Genomic DNA, 23,346 nt, shown 5'->3' with positions numbered 1-23,346 from the left:
TCTAGGAAATGTAAAGGTGCAGTTCTCCATGATAACAGTCACTTTAAGCTCACATGTTTTCTACTTTCATACATATTTAACTCCACATTTTAACACATGTGACGGTTTACACACATACACTGCAGTACTTCATACACACACATACATACGTGTGTGGGTTTAGTGGTGATATTATAAATTCACAGTAAAGTTTTAGTCACTTTTACGTTGGATTAAACAGCATTTCCTGTCCCGACAGAAAACTGTATCAGAGCCACTGCTGCTGTTTGTGTTATTTAAATAATGATTTAATCAAATTTCCACTCATTACAATGTCACATTTTTGCAGTATTACCATTTTTAGATTCACTCCACCACTGAACCGTCACCCTAAGGCATTTAATCACATTTAACACCACATCAATGTCCTCACCAGATGTGTACCTTTACATTAAATGTATTGCAAAATTTAAATGACATTAAAAAACATTCAAATGAAATTATAGCGATAATTATTGGTCACGTCAGTGATGTTTCTAAGACTGTGTATTTGTGTTTAGTACAGATGTACTTCTACACACATGTAGTAATGTAATGTAATGTAATGTACACACAGGTGACACTTTTTACTTGTGTTTTTATGACATTTAAGAGCTTTATTTCAGTATTACTGTCGTCAGTGCATGTGTAACTTTGAATTATGAGTGAAGCTCAAAAATGTAAATATCGCGATAATTAGTGGTCGCGTCTGAATCGAATATATATTTTTTAAATCGCCCAGTTAAAACAGGTACTTATACGTGTGTGAAGTACTCGTGTACACAGAGTGTGATTTTGTACTAACGGTGATTTTAACTTAAAGTTCTATTTTAATGACATATTAGAGTTTAATGAGCGGCTGTGACTCACGCCGATAACCTCGAATGTGATTTAAGGGTGATTTTTTTCCCCTCTGCCCTGTTAATTAATGTCACTTTATTTTATTTTATTCTTTAATTAAAGTGAAGTGTGAGGGCGACACTCACCTCCGTGTTTCCACCCACAGTCATCTTCTGCCACGGATCTGCCAGCTGAGCCAGAGGCATCTTTCGCTCCTTCTTTCTTTTCTACTTTCCCTCCTTTCTTTCTTCTTTATTCCTGCTCCTGTTTATCAAACACTTTCCACTCCTAAAACTCTTGCTTTATTTCTTCCTCCAAACAGGAAACGGGGGTTTGTAAAGATCCGGTGTGTTTGTGTGTCCGTGAACCCGCAGCGCTGTCACAACCAAGCGACGGAGCCCAACTCAGCCGAGCCGCCGCGCTCTGATTCCGGATCTGCAGTGGCGCTCAGCCCGCCCCTTTCCTCCGGAGAGACGACCATGGGAAGCAGCGGCGACGAAGAGGAGGAAGAGGAGGAAGAGGAAGAGGAGGAAACTGATTAATATTGACTCAACTCTCAGCCCACAACTCTCTCTCTCCCTCTATTTTGCTCTCTATCTCTCACTCACTTCCGCTGTCTCCCAATATGGCGGCCGGTGTCGGCTTACCTGTCCCCCAGACTGGTGCGTCACGCTGACGTCACGTCAGGAGGCGGAGTCTTCGGGTAAGGAGGGGGGAAGAAGTCAGCTTTTCCTTTTTTTCTTCCTTTTTTCAATCGGATTCAACCAAATTTACACGAATTCATTCATTTATCGTGACAAATGTAACAAAAAAAGTTAAAAATAAAAGTGAAACGTAAGAGTCTTATTTTGGACGGAAACGTCAAAAACTGACTCCAAAACACAAAAACTGACCCCAAAACACAAAAATAACCCCAAGAGATTAAAAAATGACCCCAAAAACGCAACGTGTGCACTATTATATGCAAAAAACAGAAGTAACTGAGAGGCATAATACAGAAAATTACCATAAACAGGTGAAAAAGACGTTACCTCACAGCGTGATAAAATGACCCTAAGAAGACAGAAATGACAACAAACTCAGAAACACAAAATAAAGAATTAACAAAAAAGATGAAAAACACGAATATATGCAAAACACCACAAAATGACAGCAAGAAAAACAAACTCAGAGACATAAAAAGACTGAAAATGACTCAAAAACTACACAAAATAATTACTATGTGGAAAGATGTTACCTCAAAACGAGATAAAATTACCATAAACAGACAGAAATTACATCATAGGACACAAAATGCTGCAAAACTAATTCAAAACAATCGAGACACATAAAAATAACCTCAAAGAATCACACTGATATAAAACTAACTCAGAGGCATAAATTGATTTTAATTTGCACAAATTGACACAAAACCTTAGATTGACATAAAAAATACCCAGAGAAATAAAATGAGCAAACAGGTGAAAAACGACCTGTAAGACAAAAACATTAACCACAGATTATGATTAAAGGATCAAAGTAATCCCCAAAAGACAAAAACATTGACTTCTTATCGATTGGACGAATAATAGTGACACCTAGTGGCAGAAAGAGGAACAGAATACTCCGATCTTTTTTGGTAATTTATATTTTAAAATTAATAGCTTCAAAGACATGGTTGGCGTTTTCTTTACAACTTCTTTAAACTGTATTTGTTTAGCACAAATAAATAGAGACTACATATTTTCACTTCTCCATTTTCTGCATGTTTATTTTCAAAGTCTTGTGCCCACACACACACACACAAACACACAACCCGCCAACTTTATTGTGAAAAACAAAGAAAAGAGGAAGTTATTCTTTCTGCCACTTCCTCATGTTTCCCAACAGAGAAAAGTCTACAAACCATACACTCATTTAATTTATGACCTTTAAAACGTGCAAAAATAAATTAAATAAATATATTATAGTGCAACTATAATTTCCTTATACGTTACATGTACACGCTATTGCTATTAAAACAGATGAAAAAATTAACAATTTCCTGCTTCTTTTTTTTTTTTACACCAAATCTGCATAAATATATGAATGTAAAGGCAGTAAATCCAGCACTGCTTAATCATAAACGTCCCATATCACTGAATATCATAAATAAACTGCTCCGAGTCACTTTCTGAACATTTAAAAGTCTCTAAACATCACAGATGAGGTTAAAATGTAAAAGTTTGTGCGTAAAATAAAGTGACTCAGCATTTTTTTAATTTTTGTTTCTTAAACCTGTTAAAGTCGACGACGTTTCTGTTGAGGATCCGGCAGAATCAACGTAAACGTCAAATATTTCTCTTCATAAATTAATAAATGCATACTGAAGGTTTTCAGGTCAGAGCTGAGGCCCAGGAAAGTGTGGAATGCTGGAGGTCAAAGGACAATGTTTTTTTCTAGCTGATAGACTTAAGCGTGGACCACTGGTTTGTCCCACGGACATCCAGCGGCGGGTTGTTGGCGAAGATGTGGTTGCACAGATCCTCTAGTGGCGGCTCCAGGTCTGACATGGCGAACTGAGCGGCTTCCTCCACTTCCTGTCTGATCGCAGTGTCCATTTCCTGACGAGACAAAATAATACAGTCTTATTTTTCATGTCCCCACAGAGGAAGAAGACACACGCTCATATTAAGTTATGCTACGGAATGATGGGACCTTTCAAATTAAATCTACTATCAAACATTTCACATTAGCGTCCAAGTAGACATTATTTTTTGCAGTATTTTTACTTTGTCACATTTTAGTGTTTTATTATTGTACCTTTAAGTTAAACTGACAAACTGAGGCAATAAAAATTACATTAAAAATCGTGACGAAAAAATTTATTCCGTAACTTTAAAGCTCCAGAGTAATTAGTTAAGTTAAAATATTACAATTCATTTATTTTTAAAAATCCCCCGGGATTTGTCCAAATAGATATTAGGGTACAATTTTTTTTACTTTTAACACATTATATTATTGTCAACTTGACAAACTACACGATACAAATAACAATAAGAAACTTTAAATATGTAGCATTATTTTGAAAATGGTAAACAAATAATTTCCAAAATGTTTGGTAAATTAATAAAAACGTAATTTCTTTTTTTAAAACAGTCTACATTTAATGATGTATTAATTCAATATATTGGGCTTACATACAACTGATTTAATGTTTTTTTTTAGGAAAAAAAAGATCACATTTTGAATGTGATTCAATGGGACATTTTTGTCACTTAATGGTCAGAGTGTAACACTTGTTTGTATGCAGTATATTTTTTATTTGATCTTTAGCTAAAGTACACGATCTGGACAAAAAATGAATGCCATATGAACACAGCCAGAATTAACAAAAAGACAAAGTGCACAGGCCTGTGGAGTCAGCCCCTCATGGACATTCTAGAGAACACAGCAGCTCTGCAGCAGGTGTGAAGAAGACTCACCTTGAACTCGTCCACAGACGCCATGTTGTTGCTGAGCATTCGTTCCTTCAGCATGAAGATGGGGTCGCTCCTACTGCGAACTTCCTGGATCTCCTCACGAGTGCGGTAGCTGGGCAAAGTTTTCATCAATTTTAACATAACAAACTTTTATGCATTTAATGCGATTAAAATGCACGCACGCGCTACCGTTACAGTTCTTCAGTGTTTCTAAAGGATTTCTGACCTTTTAAATAATGTCTCTAGGATAATATTTTCTTTTTCACATGTTCTCAGACACAATTATACATATTTGATTGATCTATATTTGATTCACGTTTGATTGACAGGCATGTCATACAAGTGTCTCAGATTGTGTTTGTTTTGTCAGATAATTACTTGATCAGCTCAGTCACTGACGGGTGGATTCACTTCAGTTCGTTCAAGAACACAAACCCTCACCTGACCCCGGGGTCACTCATGCTGTGGCCATGGTAACGATACGTCTGCAGCTCCATCAGAATGGGACCCTGGAAAAAACACAAGAGAACATTTGTCCTGCGTTAATCTACAAACACAGTTTAACAAACATCCATTTATGTCATGATATAAATCAATATTCCTCTAAGTCTGGGTGATGTGGTATCAATAATCTGTGTATATATAAGATACACTGTAAACTAAAATATAATCCGTTTATGATCTTAAAATACACTAATTTCAGATAACAATCACTTCACTGGTGTAATCTGATTATTTTGGTGTTTGTATTCAGATTTCCTTGCTGGGTGACAACAGATTAATGACGTCACTTAAATGGGATTATCGCATTGGTGAATGTAAACAGATTTAATTTAGCCGTTTTTAATCTGATTATTTGAGTGGACACAATCAAATTATTCTGGGAATAGTTCAATTTGCAGCGTGGTGTTTGTATTCAGATTACCATGCTGGATGAAAACAGATTACTGAAGCCATTCAAAATGTTTACATAGTCCGGTTTCAGTGGATATATTCAGATTACATGGCTGTATGAAATCAGATTACTTCAGTTTCACTAGGTTTATAAACAATGACACCAACTATAAATATGGTCAAATTCTGCTATAAAACAAATAATTTGGATTAAATTAAAGATGTAAAAAGTGACTTTTTGGTCAATTCCATGCATTTTTTAATCTCTGAAACAGATTATTATTATAAAATACTGACCTTTCCAGAACGGCAGTGATCTGCAGCGAACTTTGTGGCCTCTCGGACACAGAGGACGTCCATGCCATCCACCTGAGACGAGAAAAGACACGTCACATGACACAAAATCAAATCATTCTTATTTAAGAAATCTCAAATAAATGAATAAGTGTGTGTGTGCGCAGTATCATACATGAGCATCAGGCAGCTGAGTGAATGCTCACACCTGCAACTGCCAGGACAGAGCAGTCTCCTCCTGTTATAGTCTAGGTTCATCAGGACCAGCTGCAGCGTACACAGCGTCCACAGAGACACACACTGCAGCTTCAGTCCAAGACCAACACGTTTAAACCAAAACAACAACCAAACACATCTTTGTGTCTCACTCTGATTCCTGGTATGAAGTCTCCTCTCTTATAGTAGTCAGTGCTGGCCGACGCTCGCTCCACCGACGTCCCCATGCCGTACTTGTTGTTCTCACAGACGAAAATGCACGGCAGCTTCCACAGGGCAGCCATATTGAACGTCTCAAAGATCTGACCCTGGTTGACCCCAAGGAGAAAAGAAGAAGAGATGAGATCAAGAGTGTGAAGAGATCAGCTTATGTAAACGCCATCGTTTGATAAAGTGACACAAGTTTAAATTTCCTGCTGGAAACGGTTTTCCTAACATTCACTCACTCTCCCACATCAAACCTCATAAGAGAAAATCAGTGATTTTAACATCACAGCACACAGTAGCTGTTGATCCACTGCTGCCTCCATCACTAACTTCAAATCTGTTACTTGGTGAATTTGGCATTTAAAATCCTTAGTTCAGATTGACCTCAGTGACACAAAGTGACCACACAAGCCAAAATCCCCGATTTTCTCTATGGGCTTTGGTGAGAGAGAGTGGTTTACAAACCTCAGTTTCCAGTTGGAAAAGTCAGTCTAACTGAAAACAATATTTGTGGTCGTCTCACCTGATTAGCTGCTCCGTCTCCGTAGAGTGAGACACAGATCTGATCGTTACCTTGGTAACGACAGGCCAGAGCAACGCCTGCTCCCAGAGGAACCTGCACAGAGTCACACAAAACCCAGTTATTTAAAAAAAAAAAAAACAGTAAGACACACAATTCTGAACGTGTTACTGATATATACACACACACGCGTACATGTATATAGTGCAGTGAACTTGTCAGGACCAGTCGTCCAAAACCTGGTCCCGGCGAGGCTCGACCTCATTTCAAAAGGAACTACTTAAGTTTAAGATCTGAATTGTGGTTAAGTTAAGGTTATGGTCACCTGTGCTCCGACGATGCCGTTGCCTCCGTAGAAATGTGGCGCATACATGTGCATCGACCCGCCTTTGCCTTTGGCCACGCCTCCTTTGCGGCCTTTAACAAAGAAACGGTTAATGACACGTTATAGTTTATTTAACCTGGTTAAATGCAGATGATATAAACTCCTGCCCCTCCCCTCACCTGTGAGTTCGGCCATGATCTCTTTGACGGACACGCCCCTAGTGAACGTGTATCCGTGGGCACGGTACGCTGTGATCAGGTGATCAGAGAGGTTGATGGCCGCCTCAATGCCGGCAGCGCAGGCTTCCTGTGGAGAGGATTCACTTCAGAAATGTAAAAACTGACACATTTACAGGACATTATTGGAGTTATTTAGTCAAAGAAGATCCAGTTATGACAGAGAAAAATGTAAGCTACATTTATCGCCACGATTTATTCTGTGCGTGTACGACTACTTCCTGTTACCGCTCATGACTAAAAATGTAAAACCGAATATATTTTAGTTTATGAGTTAACTTGTAAAATATCATAAAAAAGTGTATTTTATTTTGAAAGACACCGTTCATAGCGTTTTATACGACAAGTTAAACAAACAGCCAAAGACACTTATTTTGAAAGCTAGGTTAAAAAGGAAGTGGTGCCTTGTAAGATTAACAGGTTATGACATTTTGTGCACACAAGAACCAGGAACACAGAGAAGCCACAAAACACATTTTACAGTGTGTCCACGTTTTTGAATAGAACGTTTTTGAAAGTACAACTAAATTAAACGACAAGATAAAAGTGTCACTTTATCCACAGATTTAAGTGACATTTATCCACACGGAACCGTCAATTTTTGAAAAACGCGCCATAGAAGAACAACCTTCGCGTTTTCACGTAAACAAATACAAACTGGGGAAATGATCAATGTCACAGCTCTTCCCCTCTTCTTGTCGTGTTTGGAGTTTGTACACAGCGAGTGCTACAGTGCCACCTACAGGCCTTGCACAAGCACCACAGTGTAATTTTTCCTGGGACACAAGGGAAAGTTCTGTCTGTGTAGTTATAAAGGCATGAATTTATTGTGATACGTGTAGTTTTTGTGTGTTAGCGACGTGGTACCTGTCCGTCGTACAGCTGAGTTATAAAGACATGAATTTATCACGATGTGTAGTTTTTTGCGTCAGCGACGTAGTACCTGTCCGTCGTACAGGTGACAGAAGCCTCTGATGATCTTCTGCTTGTACAGCTGATCAGCTTTCAGCTCCATGCGTCGCACCGTCTGCATAGTGCGGTAATACTCCAGACCCTGCGCCCGTGTGAGCTCCGCCTTCAGTGGAGGCCCCACCTCCAGACCGTGCAGATCACATTTCTAATGCACAAAAAAAAGTATGTTTTCAAGTCTACTTTTGTAGTGTTATTACCCACAATTGTGTTCAAAATGAACATTAAAGTTACACACCTTGATGTCAAAGGTCACCCGGGGGGTGAAGTCCGCATAGGAGCGTGAGGCGACAACTGTGCCGGCCTGGAGTCAACAAATAAAACACATGAAACTCTCATTTTAAAAAAATATGACACTAGCACAGTTTTTTTAAGCAGCGCAGTTCTCATCCAGAGACCAGGTTTTAAATCGGAATCACAACAGAGTGAAGGTCAGTCACAGGGAGGGAGAGAAAAGAACATAAAAAAATATATTTTTATTAGTGGAAATAAATGTTAGAAGTGAATGAAAACCTTCATTAGTGTGACATTTGTGTGAACCCTTTTCCAGCCCCATTAGTGATCAGGCAAACTTTCTGGTTCTTACTGGTGTTTCTAGCTGTGGGTAGGTCTCAGTCTGGATCTGGGGATTAACTAAGTCAGTGTCAGGTGGTCTACTACTGACATCTGGTGGTGGTGGTGGTTTAGGTGGCTGCCACTGGGTCTTTGTCGCATCAGTCGCCGCCAGTGACACGAGACTGACATATTCTGACAGGTCAATCAGCAGCTGAGGGAAACAGGGAGCCGACCAATCAGAGATGAACAACAGAAAAACAGCCAGACAATCAGACGGAGGATGCATCTCAACTTAAGGTCAGGATGTTTGTGTTTTTTATTCCAATTACTTGATTAAAATAAATGTAGATGAGCTTTGTTCTTCTTGCACATTATTCATAGAGAAAAGTGGATTCTTCAGATTTAACCTGGTTTAAATGATAGAGTTCCAGACAAGAAATACACATTTCAGAGCGTGGATCCTCTCAGATTTCAGAGGATCTCGTCTTTGAATTGACTCAGTTAGGCCACACACACACAAGGAAACGTAAACGTAAACACGGAACACAACTCAAACGCTGTAGTATATATGCCAGGACTGCAAGTGGTGCTGTAACGCTGCATCAAAAAACAGAGAAGACAACGTTTTATATTACAGAACAATTTACAGATATAAGAATAGAGATAGAGCCGGGGGAAGAAAGGGAAATAATGTCTCACAAACGTTTACGATTATGCTTCGAGACGTTTCCATGTGAACATCTGGCGACTTTTATAGTGTGGACGGCTGCTTGGAGGACACCGATGGACAGAGACACGCCTGCTACACGTGCGTGGACATACTGTACGTGAAGAAAGCACGAGCAGTGGCTAAACCAAAGAAAATGAAAATAACCATGGACATTCATGGTGTGCACCAGAAAACACTTCAGATATAAGAGCCGGAGTTTCTTACCTCTGACACCGTTTGTGCCACCTACAGTTCAGACGAGGGGACGATGGGAGGAGAGGAAGGAGAGGAAGGAGAGGGGGAGAGATCAGCAGGGATTTTAGTTGTAAACATCCACGCTTACTGTGTGCGAGTAAACCGAGAAAATAAGCAGCAGCAGCGACTATTAACGCTCAAAACTGAGCCGGAAAACAGACACTTCGAGTTTCAAGACAAAACGTCCCACACACGACAAACAAATGTATTGTTTAGATAACAGTATGCGTCTTTAAAACGTCCTCCGTCAGAAACAAAAAACTACATTTGCCTAATGACACTGTCTCAGTGACCGTGCGAACGTCGTCTTTAATCAACAACTTGGTGAGAATATTCTTTTCAGACACAAATGTGTGCAAGATGTGGAGAGTAAAATGTCATAAATGCTCTTAAATTGTAATTTCTCTTGTACCAAGAGTTATTTTACACATTTAGCTTAATTAAGTGAAATTTGTGCATTTCAAAATCGCCATGGCTGATTTTGTTTTTTACCGTTAAATGTGAGCACAATATAAAAGTTAATTAGTAAATCACACGCTGTGGCTAATATTAGCAGCTAACAAGGTCAGCCTGAGCTAACTAACTGTTAGCACTAAGCAGCTCGGCTCATAAACGGCGTCTCCACAAAACACTCACCACTTTCCGGCCAGTGACGCGACAGAGTGCATTAGAGATGGCAGATAACATGCTTTTCATGCTAACAACTCACGTCCGGAGGGAAAAAGGCTTGATTAGCGGCAGCTGCTAAATACCTATGGCTAAATACTGCAGTTAATGTCCGTCACGGAAATAAGTCCGGGGGAGCACGGACGGAGAAGGTTCCGCGAAGCCTTCCTTTTTTTTTTATCGCTGCCGAGAAATCTTGGCTTTTTGTTCGTTTTGTTTTAACCAAAAATCAAATGTATTTGGAAACAATATAAATGATACACTAAATACATTTGATTAAACACATCATAATCAGGGTTCTAAATTAACTTTTTTGATCACCAGCCAATCAGAATTTCCACTAGCCATTTTTTTTCAGTGAAAATAAGAGACATTAGATAAGAGAGATGAGTGCCGTTGAAAGAATTATTTTTAAACTTTGGATTGTATTAACACAATCCAAGTACAATACATACACACAAAGAACAAACATACAAGAAAAAAAAAACTTTATTTTTCATTTTGATAATTTCAGACTCTACCGCATATTTTGCCTGGTATTCATTTGTGTATGTCTTTCCTATCTACAAGCCCTTCTTCCTGTCCACCCTGAAATTATTATCTTTTTGTAAAGTTCCATCTGTGTCTGTGGAAGCATGTATGTCACTCTGTATCATATTAAATGCACTGATTCTGAAACATGTAAATAGTTACGTTAACGTTAATTCACTTACTCGACGTTTTTAATAAAGAAAGGCTTTTCCAGCAAGGCTCTCTTCAATACGAACTATTTTGGCGGATTTAATCCTTAGGCCAGTGGCGGACTGGCCATCGGGACGCTTCCCGGTCCCGATGGCCAGGTCCTAGCCTGACTTGAACAGTCACTGGACTGAGTGGACTGACTGGAGTTACCGGACGCCCGGGCCAATGAAATCAATCCTTCTAGTTATGTAATGACGCCGCTCGGCGACCTGTCGGCGTGACACAACGATCAATGCGCTCCGCTGTCTTCACTATAGTAGTCGAGAGAAATGGAGGGACAGAAGAAAAGGAAAGGTGGAGCAGCGAGAGAGAGAGGGACAGAAAACGGAAAGCCCTTGCCACAGACGCAGCGACATGTTGCAAAATAAGTGACATGTTCTCCAGGAGGGAAGGTCAGTCAAAAACGCTATAGCTTTCATTGCGTTTATCATTCAATCACCGTCACCACCGCAGACTGTGGGTCACAAAAGGTTAACTCCATCACTTCAATACAATAGTGGAAGTCAAATGCGCCGCCCCAGCCCCCTCCACACACACACACACACACACACACACACACAAAGGCACACGGCCTGACAATCATTCCAGAATACCTAGAGATGAATGACAAATATGATTTTGTTGCATAATGTTTGAGCCACTACAGGATAGTTTATACATGCTGAAATAATAAATCATAATTAAATACAGCCAACTTTTTTGTTTACTCTTAATCTATTAGGCTGCAGCTTTGTGGCAGTTTTCTTTATTGTAATTCTGCAAGATAAATGATAGTTTGACTAACATTATAATATATACAAGCTATATATAGTACGACTATAAACTTTATAGGCTGTGTTCACAGACGCCTGTCTTTCTGGGTTGTGTGTGCAATCATTAATAATATAAAATCAATCAATGAATATATATGTTTACACAGAGAAGTGTGTGTGTGTCTGTGGTGACCATTGAGACAAATAATTACACAAATTTCTTTCTAACTTTCTAACTATCAAATAGGGTTAGAATACACAACTAGAGGTATGGTGGTCTGCATGAGAAGGGTGGAGCCTGGAATGGCATCAAATTCCCGGCCTGAATTATTGTCCCAGTCCGCCACTGCCTTAGGCTCTCCTGGTGACTCCGGGCACACTCAAGGTCCTCTACAGCCTATTAGTTCCCACCACGAAATTGTTTGTTTTGTTTTTTTTCCCTTTTGCGTACATGCGGCAGTCCTTGCAAAACATGACGACATTTTCGTGATCAAACACAAGCCATTCACGACCCGTCAGCTATTTGGCATTGAACTTTATTTTTTCGTTGTTGATATTCTCAATCTCATCCCCTGCCTCCTTCCTCTTCTCGCCCCCAGACGTCTGTCCAACTAACCATCGCCGCATTTAGTTTAAGTTTAGGCTACTTTTTTAATTTACTTTACTTTAGCTAGCTCCCTCCCGTGTTTGATCGTTTATGCCAGAAACGATCTTTCTTTGATAGTTTCTGGCAGAAACTAATACTATCTAAATGAAGAAGGAGAAAAGGAATGAAAGGAACGGAGCAGAAGCACCGTTCATTCAGAAGCAGAATGAACCTCCTGAAATGCCGCGACCGGCTCTAGGTCGGCTTGGAAAGGTTCGGGGTGAAGGTGGCCGGCGGCCTCGGCCGTCTGCTTTACAGCGATCACCCACCCGGACCTCGCCGCTTCCTGGACATGTGTACTTTCTGCTCCGTTCATTCATTCTTTTTCTTCTTCTTCTTTGTGTTTTCTGTTTCCATGGTTACTCGCGCTGGTTGGTTGCACTGCCTGCGCACAGCCAATGGGCGTCTTACACGTCATCACGTAGCATCGCAACAGTGTTCATAATGTAGTCAGTACTGCCCAGGGAGTGAGAACAGTAGAGCGGCTCTGACTGACATGATTGCCCCATGCACCACCGGCCAAACTGGCTAATAAGTTATTATTAATGCCCGCCAAAATTATTTTCAACCCGCATCTGGCGGGTGTTAATTTAGAACCCTGATTATCATGATAACGAGCAAAGTCTGGAAGTGAAGCAAGCTGTTCGTGTCCGTCACGAAAAGTGTACCGACGGGAACGGGTTCCGCGAAGCTTTTATCGCCGCCGCCGCCGCCGCGTTCGCTTTTTGTTTTGTTTTGTCACAAATTTTATTTTATTGGATTCAAAATAAAAATGAATCCGATGAATTTTATTAAAAGTTATCAAGTAGTCTTGCTTACAAGTGAAGTACATGGTGAAGAGCTGCTAAATACTTTAGTTAGTGTCCGTCACGGAGATGAGTCCGGGGAGTACGAGCGGAAAGTTCCGCAAGTTTTTTGTCCCTGCCTTAAAAAAATACTTTTTATTCACAAATTTGAATAGGGTTGTGAAATAAACTATTAATATAACAGTTGTACTGTGTATTATGTATTTATATGTATACATATATATATATATATATATATATATATATATATATATATATATATATATATATACATATATATATATACACATATATATATACTGTACATATACATAAATACATAATACACAGTACAACTGTTATATTAATAGTTTATTTCACAACCCTATTCAAATTCAAGGAACTTTATTTGTTCCCAAGAGACAAATAGAAGAACAAAAATATAAATATAAGAACCAGATGTAAATATAAAATAACTCTATTTTTATATCTATTGTGTTGTTTCCCACATCTATGACTTTATGTATATTGCAAATGTTTCAGTACTTATTTTCCACAACAATTTCCAATAGAATTTGAATTATTTTTACATTTATTCATTTTTCACTTTGCATAAACATGTGTATACGTGTAAATATGTGAAATTATTTTATTTAATTATGTCTTTACGTGTTTGAATGTAATGAAAACACAGAAACGGCTGAAAAACCAACATAAATAATAAAGTATTTATTTGGTGCATTTCAGTAACATAAGGTGTAAAATCATGACACCATCATTGTTTGACACTTTCAGATGTTCAAAAAATATATAAAAAAGGGCAGAGTAAATATGCTTTTATGCTGTTTTATAATATGTAAAAATGTAATGTAGTGATGTAAAGTGAGATATACGAGGTTACAATAAGGCAAAGAAGCTGAAACTTTGCTTCATGTTTTCTGTAAACGCTGATGTAAAAAAACAACAACAACTGTGAAACAAAGAGTTCAAAATAATAATAAAGTAAATAAAAAACTTTAGTTTAGTTTTTAGAAACTGAAACAATGTAACTCATGAAAGAAAAAAGAGAACGACGTGATGATGATGATAAAGCTTTTTCTTCCTCACTTCTCCACTGTTTGGTTAAAATGTCTTTTTCCATCCAGGTACAACATGGACTCTGTCAGAGAAACAAACAACAAACACACTTTTAACAACATTTGTTTTTCATCCTTTCCTTTCATCTCCTTCCCATTCATTCATTCATTCATTCATTCACAGACCTGTGTGAAATCAAAACATCTGACTCCTTTTCTCCTTCAATTCACTTTGCATTTTTTCCACTTTCTATCCTTTCCTCTTTGTTCCTCCTCATCCTTCATTTGCTTTTTGTGTGTGCATGCGTGTATGTGTATGTGTGCGTGCGTGTGTGTGTGTTAATGCATGTGTGTCCACCTCCATATGTCCTCGGGGTGATGTTGGGGACGTCTCTGTCCGACTTGAAGGTGAAGTGGAAGACGTTGGTGGTGTTGTGTTGTCGGGTCAGAGGGTCAAACACCTCGCTGTGAACTCTGACCTGGATGTAGTTCTCTTGTGTGTAACACACCTGAGAACACACACACACGTTCTTCTTATTTATTTGTTTATATTTTCTATGTTTATTTTGTATCCATGTCTTTTTTTATCACATACTTTATCTGTTGCTATTTTATTATCACACACACATACACACATGCACACACAAATAGCAAATGAATAGACATAGACACACACAAATATAGACACACACACACACAGACATAGACACACAGACACACACCTGTGATGAGAGCAGCAGCAGGGAGCCGATCTCCACAGGTCTCTGGAACAGAATATCATCCACAGCCACCAGATTAGGTCGACATCCTCTGCAGCACAGTGAGGACAGATGTGGATTATCAGTGATGACAGACACACACACACACACACACACACACACACACACACACACACACACACAATCTCTCTCTCACCCAAAGGAGCAGGCGTTGGCCCAGCCCAGCTCGTAAGCTTTCCTCATGAGGAAGCCTCCAAAGATCCTGTTGAAGATGTTCCTCTCCTGCTCGTTTCACAGAGACATAGAGAAGATCAACGTTGTCATGAGAACACGTGAAGTTCACCTGTAAGTACCTGCAGTTCCTCCCTCTCACCTGTGGGTGGCAGATCTCCAAGCCCTTCAGTTTGGCATCTTCCATCCACACGGAATTTGGAGGCAGAACTCGGCTCCTGAAGCTGACGGTTCTGAGGAGACGCACAAAGATCCTCCATCTGAATATGTCCACTAAAATAAGTGAATGAAATACACTCATACAATCTGATTGTGTGTGTGTGTTCGTGCGTGTGTGTTACTTAGTGTCGAGTGTGTTGAGGAACAGACTGTGGACGATCTCCCTCTCCTCGTGAGCAGGAGCCACCTTCAGCAGAGACGCCGTGCTCAGCTCAACACGCCGGGATTTATTGGCTGGACAAAAGACAAAAAGAGACAATTTAAAAACAGGGAAGATTTGGTCAGAGTTTATACTTTATGATGAAATGAAGCCACACCTTCTCCTTGCTGGTAAATGGTCTCCTCCTCTGCTCCATCAGGTTTGAGTGGATTCACAAACGCTGCCCTGAAACAAAGAGGACTCACTCAGACTCAGACTCACTCAGACTCATGCAGACTCACGCAGACTCACGCAGACTCACGCAGTCTCATGCAGACTCAGACTCACGCAGACTCTCTTAAGTCTGGAGTTTCTTTTTCTTCTGGAGGTCAGTTCTTACCTCTTGTTCTCTGGATCTCGAGCCACCATCACAAATGTGGCATCAAGGACCGGAGCATAAACTCCATCACGATACTGAAGACAGAGACAGGGACAATATTACTCATATTCATATATTTAGATTTTTTGTGCGTACCAGAAAGTATCTCGTGCGCACGAGAAAGTATTGTATGCGCACGTGATGTCCGCGAACGCAGTTTTAAGATCATTTGAGGCGTGAAATTAGTCATTTAGAATTCAAAAATGTGGTTTGTGTATTAAGATACAACATATTTGGTAGCAACTGTATCGGAGGTGATCAGCACCGCCTCAGTGGACACTCGCTGCGTAAAGTGCGTGGGGCAGAGCAGCGTTACCTCGGCCTGTACTGATGAAATGATCCGCTGACATCGTTGTCATTAGATGGTGATTGATAGATTTGTTGTTGACCCGTTGTTTTGTTTTTAATGTAAACATTTCGACCTGACAGTTTGAAAGTTTGTATATTATTAATGTTTTTATTTATTTTGACTTTGAATGTCAGCTGAGATTGGCACAGCAACCCCCACACACACACAATCCTCCTGTGGACATACATATACATACACATGCACTGCTGTAATATATGTATTTTCCACATGGTACTTGTTACGTTTTCTATCTCTTCTGCCATTTTAAGAGGGAAAAGTCAACACCACAGTAGCCACAGTCCGTAACAATACATCCATGTCCGTAACTCACATGGCTGAAAAAAAAAACTCACAACACCTCTTGGCCCAAGAGGCTCAGGTGACCTTCACTGAACATACAACTTCAAAATAAAAGCACAGAAGAAGAATAATACATGAGAACACATATTTAAAAATATATTAATAAATTAAGTTAAATATTTAAAATGACAAAATAATATATACGCATTTATTAAGAGTATTTGTTATTATTTATTTATTGTTCATTTATCAACACTCTGTGATGAGGCTTAATCTAATGACAGCGATGTCAGCGGATCATTTCATCAGGACAGGCCGAGGCAACGCTGCTCTGCCCCACGCACTGTACGCAGCGAGTGTGCACTGAGGCGGGACTGATCACCTCCGATACCGTCGCTACCAAACTATAAATACGTCATATCTTAATACACAAACCACATTTTTGAATTGTAAATGACTAATTTCACGCCTCAAATGATCTTAAACTGTGTTTGTGGACATCACGCGAGCATACAATCATTTCTCGTGAGCACGAGATACTTTCTGGTGCGCAGGAGAAACATTTAGATTTTTGTTTTTTTTCCATGTCCCTTTAGGGGCTCCGTATAATACTCTTCGTACCTCACATATTATATTGTGTACCTGTAACATGTGCATCGTGGCTTCTATAGACGTTCGTCCCACCCAGGTCACATGACCAGTGAACTTGATGTCGCAGTCAGGGTAAACGACGTGTTGCCTCATGTCTGCACAAACAAAACACATTCATGTGTGAGAATGAAGAAGAAGAAGAAGAGAAAATAAAGAGTTCTGACTTTAACACATCACAAAAGGAGAAGAAATGTATTTATTTTTCATTTTCTACAGTCTGAAGTGAAATCTAAAAACATTAAATTCACAATCAAGTAAAGAAAGCAGGAAATATTCACATTTGATTATAAAAAAAAAACACTTTCACTTTCTTCTGACGAGTAAAAGCTTTGCTGGGAGACACTTACCGATTTTGTCCACCAGGGCGGTGACGATGGACAGGGGAGACCTCTTCAGAACCGGGTTGTAGGTGTGAGAGTAAGATATGAGAACTGTGGAGAAACAATGTGTGTCGTGTCACTAAATGATTTATGCTAAATGAATGATTTTTAAAAACAACACCACAGTACCTCCTAAACTGTCCAGGTCCTCCAGGATTCTGCCAAACCTGGACAGAGACACATGACCAGATAGACTTCAGTGGATTCACCCGAGCTACAGTCAGACGTTAGAGCTACAGTCAGACATCAGATGTTAGAGCTACAGTCAGACGTCAGAGCTACAGTCAGACGTCAGAACTACAGTCAGACGTCAGGGCGCCAGAGCTACAGTCAGATGTCAGACATCAGAGCTACAGTTAGACGCCAGAGCTAGACGCCAGAACTACAGTCGCCAGAACTACAGTCAGACGCCAGAGCTACAGTCAGACTTCAGAACTACAGTCAGACGCCAGAGACAGTCAGATGTCAGAACTACAGTTAGACATCAGAGTTACAGTCAGGCATCAGAGCTACAGTCAGAGCTGTCAGATGTCAGGCGTCAGAAGTCCATCAGAGCTACAGTCAGACGCCAGAGCCAGTCAGGCATCAGAGCAGTCAGGCCAGAGCTACAGTCAGATGTCAGAACTACAGTCAGACGTCAGAGCTACAGTCAGATGTCAGACATCAGAGCTACGGTCAGACGTCAGATGTTAGAGCTACAGTCAGCAAAAGAACTAGTCAGAGCTACAGTCAGAGCAGTCAGAGCTACAGTCAGATGTCAGAGAGTACAGTCAGAACTAGTCAGATGTCAGAACTACAGTCAGATCAGAACTGAGAACTACAGACAGACTAGTCAGACGCCAGAGCTACAGTCAGATGTCAGAACTACAGTTAGACATCAGCTACAGTCAGACGCAGAGGTCATATGTCAGACATCAGAGCTACGGTCAGACGCCAGATGTTAGAGCTACAGTCAAAGAAGTCAGGCGCCAGAGCCAGTCAGACGCCAGCACAGTAAGATGTGTCAGTCAGCTACAGTCATGTCAGAACTACAGTCAGACGCCAGAACTAGTCAGATGTCAGAACTACAGACAGACTTCAGAACTACAGTCAGAGGTCAGAGCTACAGTCAGACATCAGTGCTACAGTCAGATGTCAGAGCTACAGTCAGATGTCAGAACTACAGTTAGACATCAGAGCTACAGTCAGACGTCAGAGCTACAGTCAGATGTCAGAACTACAGACAGACATCAGAGCTACAGTCAGACTTCAGAACTACAGTCAGACAGAGCTACAGTCAGATGTCAGCTTACAGTCGGACTTCAGGTGTCAGAGCTACAGTCAGACGAAGAGTTACAGTCAGACGCCAGACCAGTCAGACGCCAGAGCTACAGTCAGATGTCAGACATCAGAGCTACAGTCAGATGTTAGAGCTACAGTCAGACGTCAGAGCTACAGTCAGATGTCAGACATCAGAGCTACAGTCAGACGTCAGAGCTACAGTCAGACGTCAGAGCTACAGTCAGATGTCAGACATCAGAGCTACAGTCAGATGTTAGAGCTACAGTCAGCGAAAGAAGTCACGGTCATATGTCAGAGCTACAGTCAGACTTCAGGTGTCAGAGCTACAGTCAGGTGTCAGAACTACAGTCAGATGTCAGAGCTACAGTCAGACATCAGAACTACAGTCAGGCATCAGAATTACAGTCAGACATCAGAGCTACAGTCGGACGTCAGAACTACAGTCTGATGTCAGAGCTGCAGTTAGACGTCAGAGCTACAGTCTGATGTCAGAGCTACAGTCAGACATGTTGTCGTGTCTCACCTGACGGTGTTGTGGAAGGTCAGATATTTCTCTCTCAGCTGCGGCTCAGAGCCCAGTGGCAGGTGCACCTCCAGGTAACTGTCCTTCATGGACCTCGCAGGAAGCTCCTGCTGAGACTTGGCCAACATGGACGACAGGGACACACGCTCTGCCATGGCCTGCTTGTGGTCACTGCAGACGATCAGTGACATCACTACATATAAAATACACACTCAAACACAGTGAATGTTACAGTCTTGACCGCCCCCTTCAGAGAGAACCAGTCTACAATTTACACATATGATGCTTTATCTCACTGTGAGACAGACTTTTCCAACAGGAAACTGAAGTCTGTAAACCACTCACTCTCCCACACCAAACCCCATAGAGAAAATCAGTGATTTTAACATTACAGCACAGGAGTTGTTGATCCACTGTTGCCTCCATTACTAAATTCTAATGTCTTATTTTGTCACTTCAGACTTTGTTCAGATTGACATCAGTGACACAAAGTGACCACACCAGGCAGCAGTAGACCAGCAGCTCCTGTCTCACTGCCAGCTAAAATCACTGATTTTCTCAATGGTGTTTGGTGTGGGAGAGTGAGTGGTTTAGAAAAGTTTCCTGTTGGAAGAAGCTGTCTAACAGTGAGATAAAGACGTTCTTAACATATTGTAGACTTAATCTCACCGTTATTAAAGAGTTTTTCCTGTCATATTTTACATTACATTACATTACATGTCATTTAGCAGACGCTTTTATCCAAAGCGACTTACAATGGAATCAAGTACAATTAGCCAGGGGTGGAATCGAACTTGCGACCATGATGTCTTTGGTACACAAGGTAGGGTCTTAACCACTGAGCCACTCCACCCCATTAATGGAATTTTATGTAAAAGGAACAAAAAGATGTTTTTTACCTCCAGTTAGTGGACGCGCCAACGATGTCTCTGAGCCTGTTCCTCACTGAAAAACACAACGACCAATCAGAGTTTGTGTTTCCTGTGATGTCACTGTTCATAATCCAGGCTATGTTACATGTTTTATACTGTCTCTGTCAGTGTAATCTGGTGGATTATGTGCTTAAATGTACTCTTTTTCCCCCAAGTGAGAGACAATATAAAATCAGAAAGAGGAGAGAAGCGCTCAGCTGGAGACTGAGAGTACATGTCATGTGAGAAGCAGCTGTAAGAGAGAACGACACCAGCAGCGTGGGATTAGATCTGCTGTGGAGCAGGAAGACAGACGAGTGCACAGTCACAGCCACTCTACGTCAAACAAGCTGCCTTTCAGGTACAAAAGGTGGAGAAGGGACCGTCAGAAAGATGCATAACATCTCAAGAAACCGTAACCTGAGCCGTACCAGAAACCAGATTTCTTCTACTTCTACTTCTACCCAATCTAACAGCTTCAGCGTCACTGTGACGGTTCAACGTCTTGTTGTTGTGGGGAGACAGGGGGCACATCTCCACTGCCCCCTTCTGTCTGTTAGCGGAAAAAACCTGGAGTCCTCAGAATCAGAAGGAGTCAAAACTGTGAGAGTTTCAACAGGAAAAAATCAGGTTTCAGGTATGGTTTGGGTCGTGTCGCTGCTCGTCCACAACGCTTCACGAGTGAAGACAATGGGATGAGTGGTTGTTGAAAAGGATGGTAGGGCAGACAGACAGAGGACAGATGGATGGACAGACGGAGGACAGACGGGGGACGGACAGAGGAGAATTACTCAGATTTGTCTGGGCTTACACACCATTGGACACGTGTAAAAGTGGATTTCCTGCAGAGAAACAAACAGGATTAATGACGTCAGGGAGACGTCAGTGGACGTGTGGGGACAAACACACACAAACACACACTTGTGACACAACAACAATCGGCTCGACAAAATGCTTTTGTCCTCGTTCCTACAGTATTTTCTGTTTGTTGTTTTAACAGTTGTTCTGTGTCTGTACCCTCGATCATGTCCGGCGCTCGGCCTCGCCCCGTTACACCGTCCGTACACAGAGACCTGGACGCCAGCGACGCGGTCGAGCGCAGCAGCAGGAGCCTGTGAGGACAAACAACCACACAAACAAATACTGAGTTTAAATTAAAGATGATCTACTGTAACATCCATTTGTCCAAAGTCTGTAAACCACTCACTCTCCCACACTAAACCCCATAGAGAAAATCAGTGATTTTAACATCACAGCACACAGGACTTATTGATCCACTGCTGCCTCCATCACTAAGTTCAAATGTCTTATTTTATGACTTCAGCATTAAAAATCCTTCATTCAGGGTTAAATAAGTGACACAAAGTGACCACACTAGGCAGCACTAGACCAGCAGCTCCTGTGTCCCTGCAAGCTAAAATCACTGATTTTCTCTATGGGCTTTGGTGTGAAAGAGTGAGTGGTTTACAATATTTTATTATGATTATTATTATTATTGACTGAGCTACAGCCACACGTGCATCATCATCTCATCTAATTATAACAAATTAAAGGCATGTGGTGAACAGTGAACAGCTGAGCAGGCAGACAGGTTGTCACTGCAGTGTGTGTGTGTGTGCGTGCGTGCGTGTGCCACCATGTAATCCAACTCTTCAGTCACTGAATCTGCTTCAACTTGTTCCATTAATAACAACACAGGAGTAAAGTGATGGAGCAGAAACACAGTAACATAAACACAGATTACATAAGAACCAGGTGAAACCACGTCTACAGTTGTTTATTACGGAAACATCAAGTAACAAATGGTTATTTCAAAGAAAATACAGGAACCTCATGGATGTAGGTGACATCAAATGTTTTATAACATAAAACTGTCTGCAATTAAATAGAAAATAAAGGTTATGATTGAAGAATACTCCCATTACTGGACTACAATAGAATACTTTGGATAAACTTATATAATGTTTATGATAAAAACTCTGTGTTAATAGTAATGTTCAAGAACAATAACCTCGACTAAGTCTCTTTTCTCAACATGAACTATTTAACTTTCAAGTTCAAAGTTTCAAAACCTCAAATGACAAAAGAAATACACAAGAACCTCATAAAATGTAGTCCATATAATAACTTTAATATAATATATGATAACATTTCGAAATAATAACGTTTCTCAACTTATATACAGTATGAAATTACATAAAATGAAGGTTATTACTGAAAGTAACGGGGAATTTAAAAAAAGAATGTAGCTTGAGCATTATCATTAGCATGCTAACAGCTAGCTCCAGGCTTTAGCGCTGGTTTTCTCCGCTGTCACTGACCTGGAGGAGAACATGGTGGTTAAGCGGGTGAAGGTTCAGGTGAGCGACAGAAACCCCGGTGAGTGGATCGAACCCCGGAGGAGAAGATGTGGAGTTTGATTCCCTCCTCACAGCGAAGTCAATAACACACCGCTGTCACTGGACCGGGATGTTCCGGGTTTACGCTCAGGCCCCGCCCACTCTTCCGATGACGCAGCGTCGTGTCGTGGAAAGTAAACAGCGAACGTAAAGCCCTGAGTTCCGTCTGCAAGGCGCTGCCGTGACCTACATCAGAGCAGATACAGATAAAAACAAAACTACTGTGCCTCATTATCGCGAGATAATGCACTGATGTATCTCACTGTCACCAGAAAATCTCGAGATATTGTTTTGTTAGTCTGAGATAACACATCCATTCATTTAACGTGGACTACTGTGACTTTTCTTCTTTTTACGCTTCTTTTTATTTTAATAAAACAAAGCGAGTAATGAGTAAATGAGTAAAAGTCGATTCTTCTTCTTCTACTTCTGGAACTAGAAAACTACTTCACTAGCCACTCCGTCATGTTCTTCGTCATATCTCATCAGTCTTGTCCTCTTGTCATCCTTTCAGAATATTTGTCTACTTTATTTATATGTTTGTCCTTATTACGAGAACATTTGCCTTATTTCATTATCACGAGAAAATGTGCCTCGTTATCTCGAGATCATGCATTATCTCGTTTTCACAAGAAAACAAGTTATGTTACGTGTTGTCACG

The 23,346-nt window shown here is 40.6% G+C and overlaps 3 protein-coding genes across 7 annotated transcripts in view; all 3 read right to left on the bottom strand.

Moving 5' to 3' along the window:
- The window catches only part of rps6ka3b (ribosomal protein S6 kinase, polypeptide 3b), a 40,171-nt gene extending 38,680 nt beyond the window's left edge, over positions 1–1,491 (bottom strand). Inside the window, exon 1 of the mRNA XM_044029713.1 lies at positions 1,005–1,491. Within this exon, the coding sequence (XP_043885648.1) occupies positions 1,005–1,064 (60 nt within the window). The 5' untranslated portion in view covers positions 1,065–1,491. The remainder of the gene's footprint in view (positions 1–1,004) is intronic.
- Positions 1,492–2,226: 735 nt separating this feature from the next.
- Positions 2,227–10,274, bottom strand: pdha1b (pyruvate dehydrogenase E1 subunit alpha 1b). Of its 4 annotated transcripts, XM_044029827.1 has the most exons (13): positions 10,115–10,274; positions 9,449–9,469; positions 8,546–8,725; positions 8,198–8,263; positions 7,934–8,107; positions 6,934–7,060; positions 6,755–6,846; positions 6,433–6,525; positions 5,855–6,010; positions 5,490–5,561; positions 4,740–4,807; positions 4,302–4,410; positions 2,227–3,440 (listed from the first exon to the last, which is right to left on the bottom strand). In XM_044029827.1, the coding sequence occupies exons 1-13, from the start codon at positions 10,172–10,174 to the stop codon at positions 3,276–3,278; spliced, it is 1,383 nt and encodes a 460-aa protein (XP_043885762.1). In that variant the 5' UTR covers positions 10,175–10,274; the 3' UTR covers positions 2,227–3,275. The 4 variants fall into 4 exon arrangements, with proteins under 4 accessions (XP_043885762.1, XP_043885923.1, XP_043885839.1 ...); XM_044029988.1 differs by lacking the exon at positions 8,546–8,725; XM_044029904.1 differs by lacking the exon at positions 9,449–9,469.
- Positions 10,275–13,782: 3,508 nt separating this feature from the next.
- On the bottom strand, positions 13,783–22,785 carry acot9.1 (acyl-CoA thioesterase 9, tandem duplicate 1). Of its 2 annotated transcripts, XM_044043977.1 has the most exons (16): positions 22,608–22,785; positions 21,304–21,398; positions 21,102–21,128; positions 20,275–20,320; positions 19,376–19,546; positions 17,701–17,738; positions 17,539–17,622; positions 17,183–17,286; positions 15,853–15,926; positions 15,631–15,698; positions 15,436–15,547; positions 15,237–15,327; positions 15,060–15,145; positions 14,867–14,954; positions 14,503–14,653; positions 13,783–14,227 (listed from the first exon to the last, which is right to left on the bottom strand). In XM_044043977.1, exons 1-16 carry the CDS (start codon positions 22,619–22,621, stop codon positions 14,172–14,174), a joined length of 1,305 nt encoding a protein of 434 aa, XP_043899912.1. In that variant the 5' UTR covers positions 22,622–22,785; the 3' UTR covers positions 13,783–14,171. The 2 variants fall into 2 exon arrangements, with proteins under 2 accessions (XP_043899912.1, XP_043899921.1); XM_044043986.1 differs by lacking the exon at positions 21,102–21,128.
- Positions 22,786–23,346: the final 561 nt, after the last annotated feature.

The sequence above is a fragment of the Solea senegalensis genome, linkage group LG1 (assembly GCF_019176455.1).
Source record: "Solea senegalensis isolate Sse05_10M linkage group LG1, IFAPA_SoseM_1, whole genome shotgun sequence".
NCBI classification, from domain to species: Eukaryota; Metazoa; Chordata; class Actinopteri; order Pleuronectiformes; family Soleidae; genus Solea; species Solea senegalensis.
Note: the sequence above shows the minus strand (reverse complement) of the source record. Positions and strands in the feature narration are given on the sequence as shown.

Coding starts and splice junctions, on each gene's coding strand:
- acot9.1 (XM_044043977.1), bottom strand. Junction 19,547..20,274: donor GGCGCGTCCACTAACTGGAG/GTAAAAAACATC, acceptor GATCGTCTGCAG/TGACCACAAGCAGGCCATGG. Junction 14,654..14,866: donor TGCTGCTGCTCTCATCACAG/GTGTGTGTCTGT, acceptor GTGTGTTCTCAG/GTGTGTTACACACAAGAGAA.
- pdha1b (XM_044029827.1), bottom strand. CDS start 10,174: ATGAAAAGCATGTTATCTGCCATCTCTAATGCACTCTGTCGCGTCACT. Junction 6,526..6,754: donor ACGGCATCGTCGGAGCACAG/GTGACCATAACC, acceptor GACTCTGTGCAG/GTTCCTCTGGGAGCAGGCGT. Junction 4,808..5,489: donor ATCACTGCCGTTCTGGAAAG/GTCAGTATTTTA, acceptor TGTTTTTTCCAG/GGTCCCATTCTGATGGAGCT.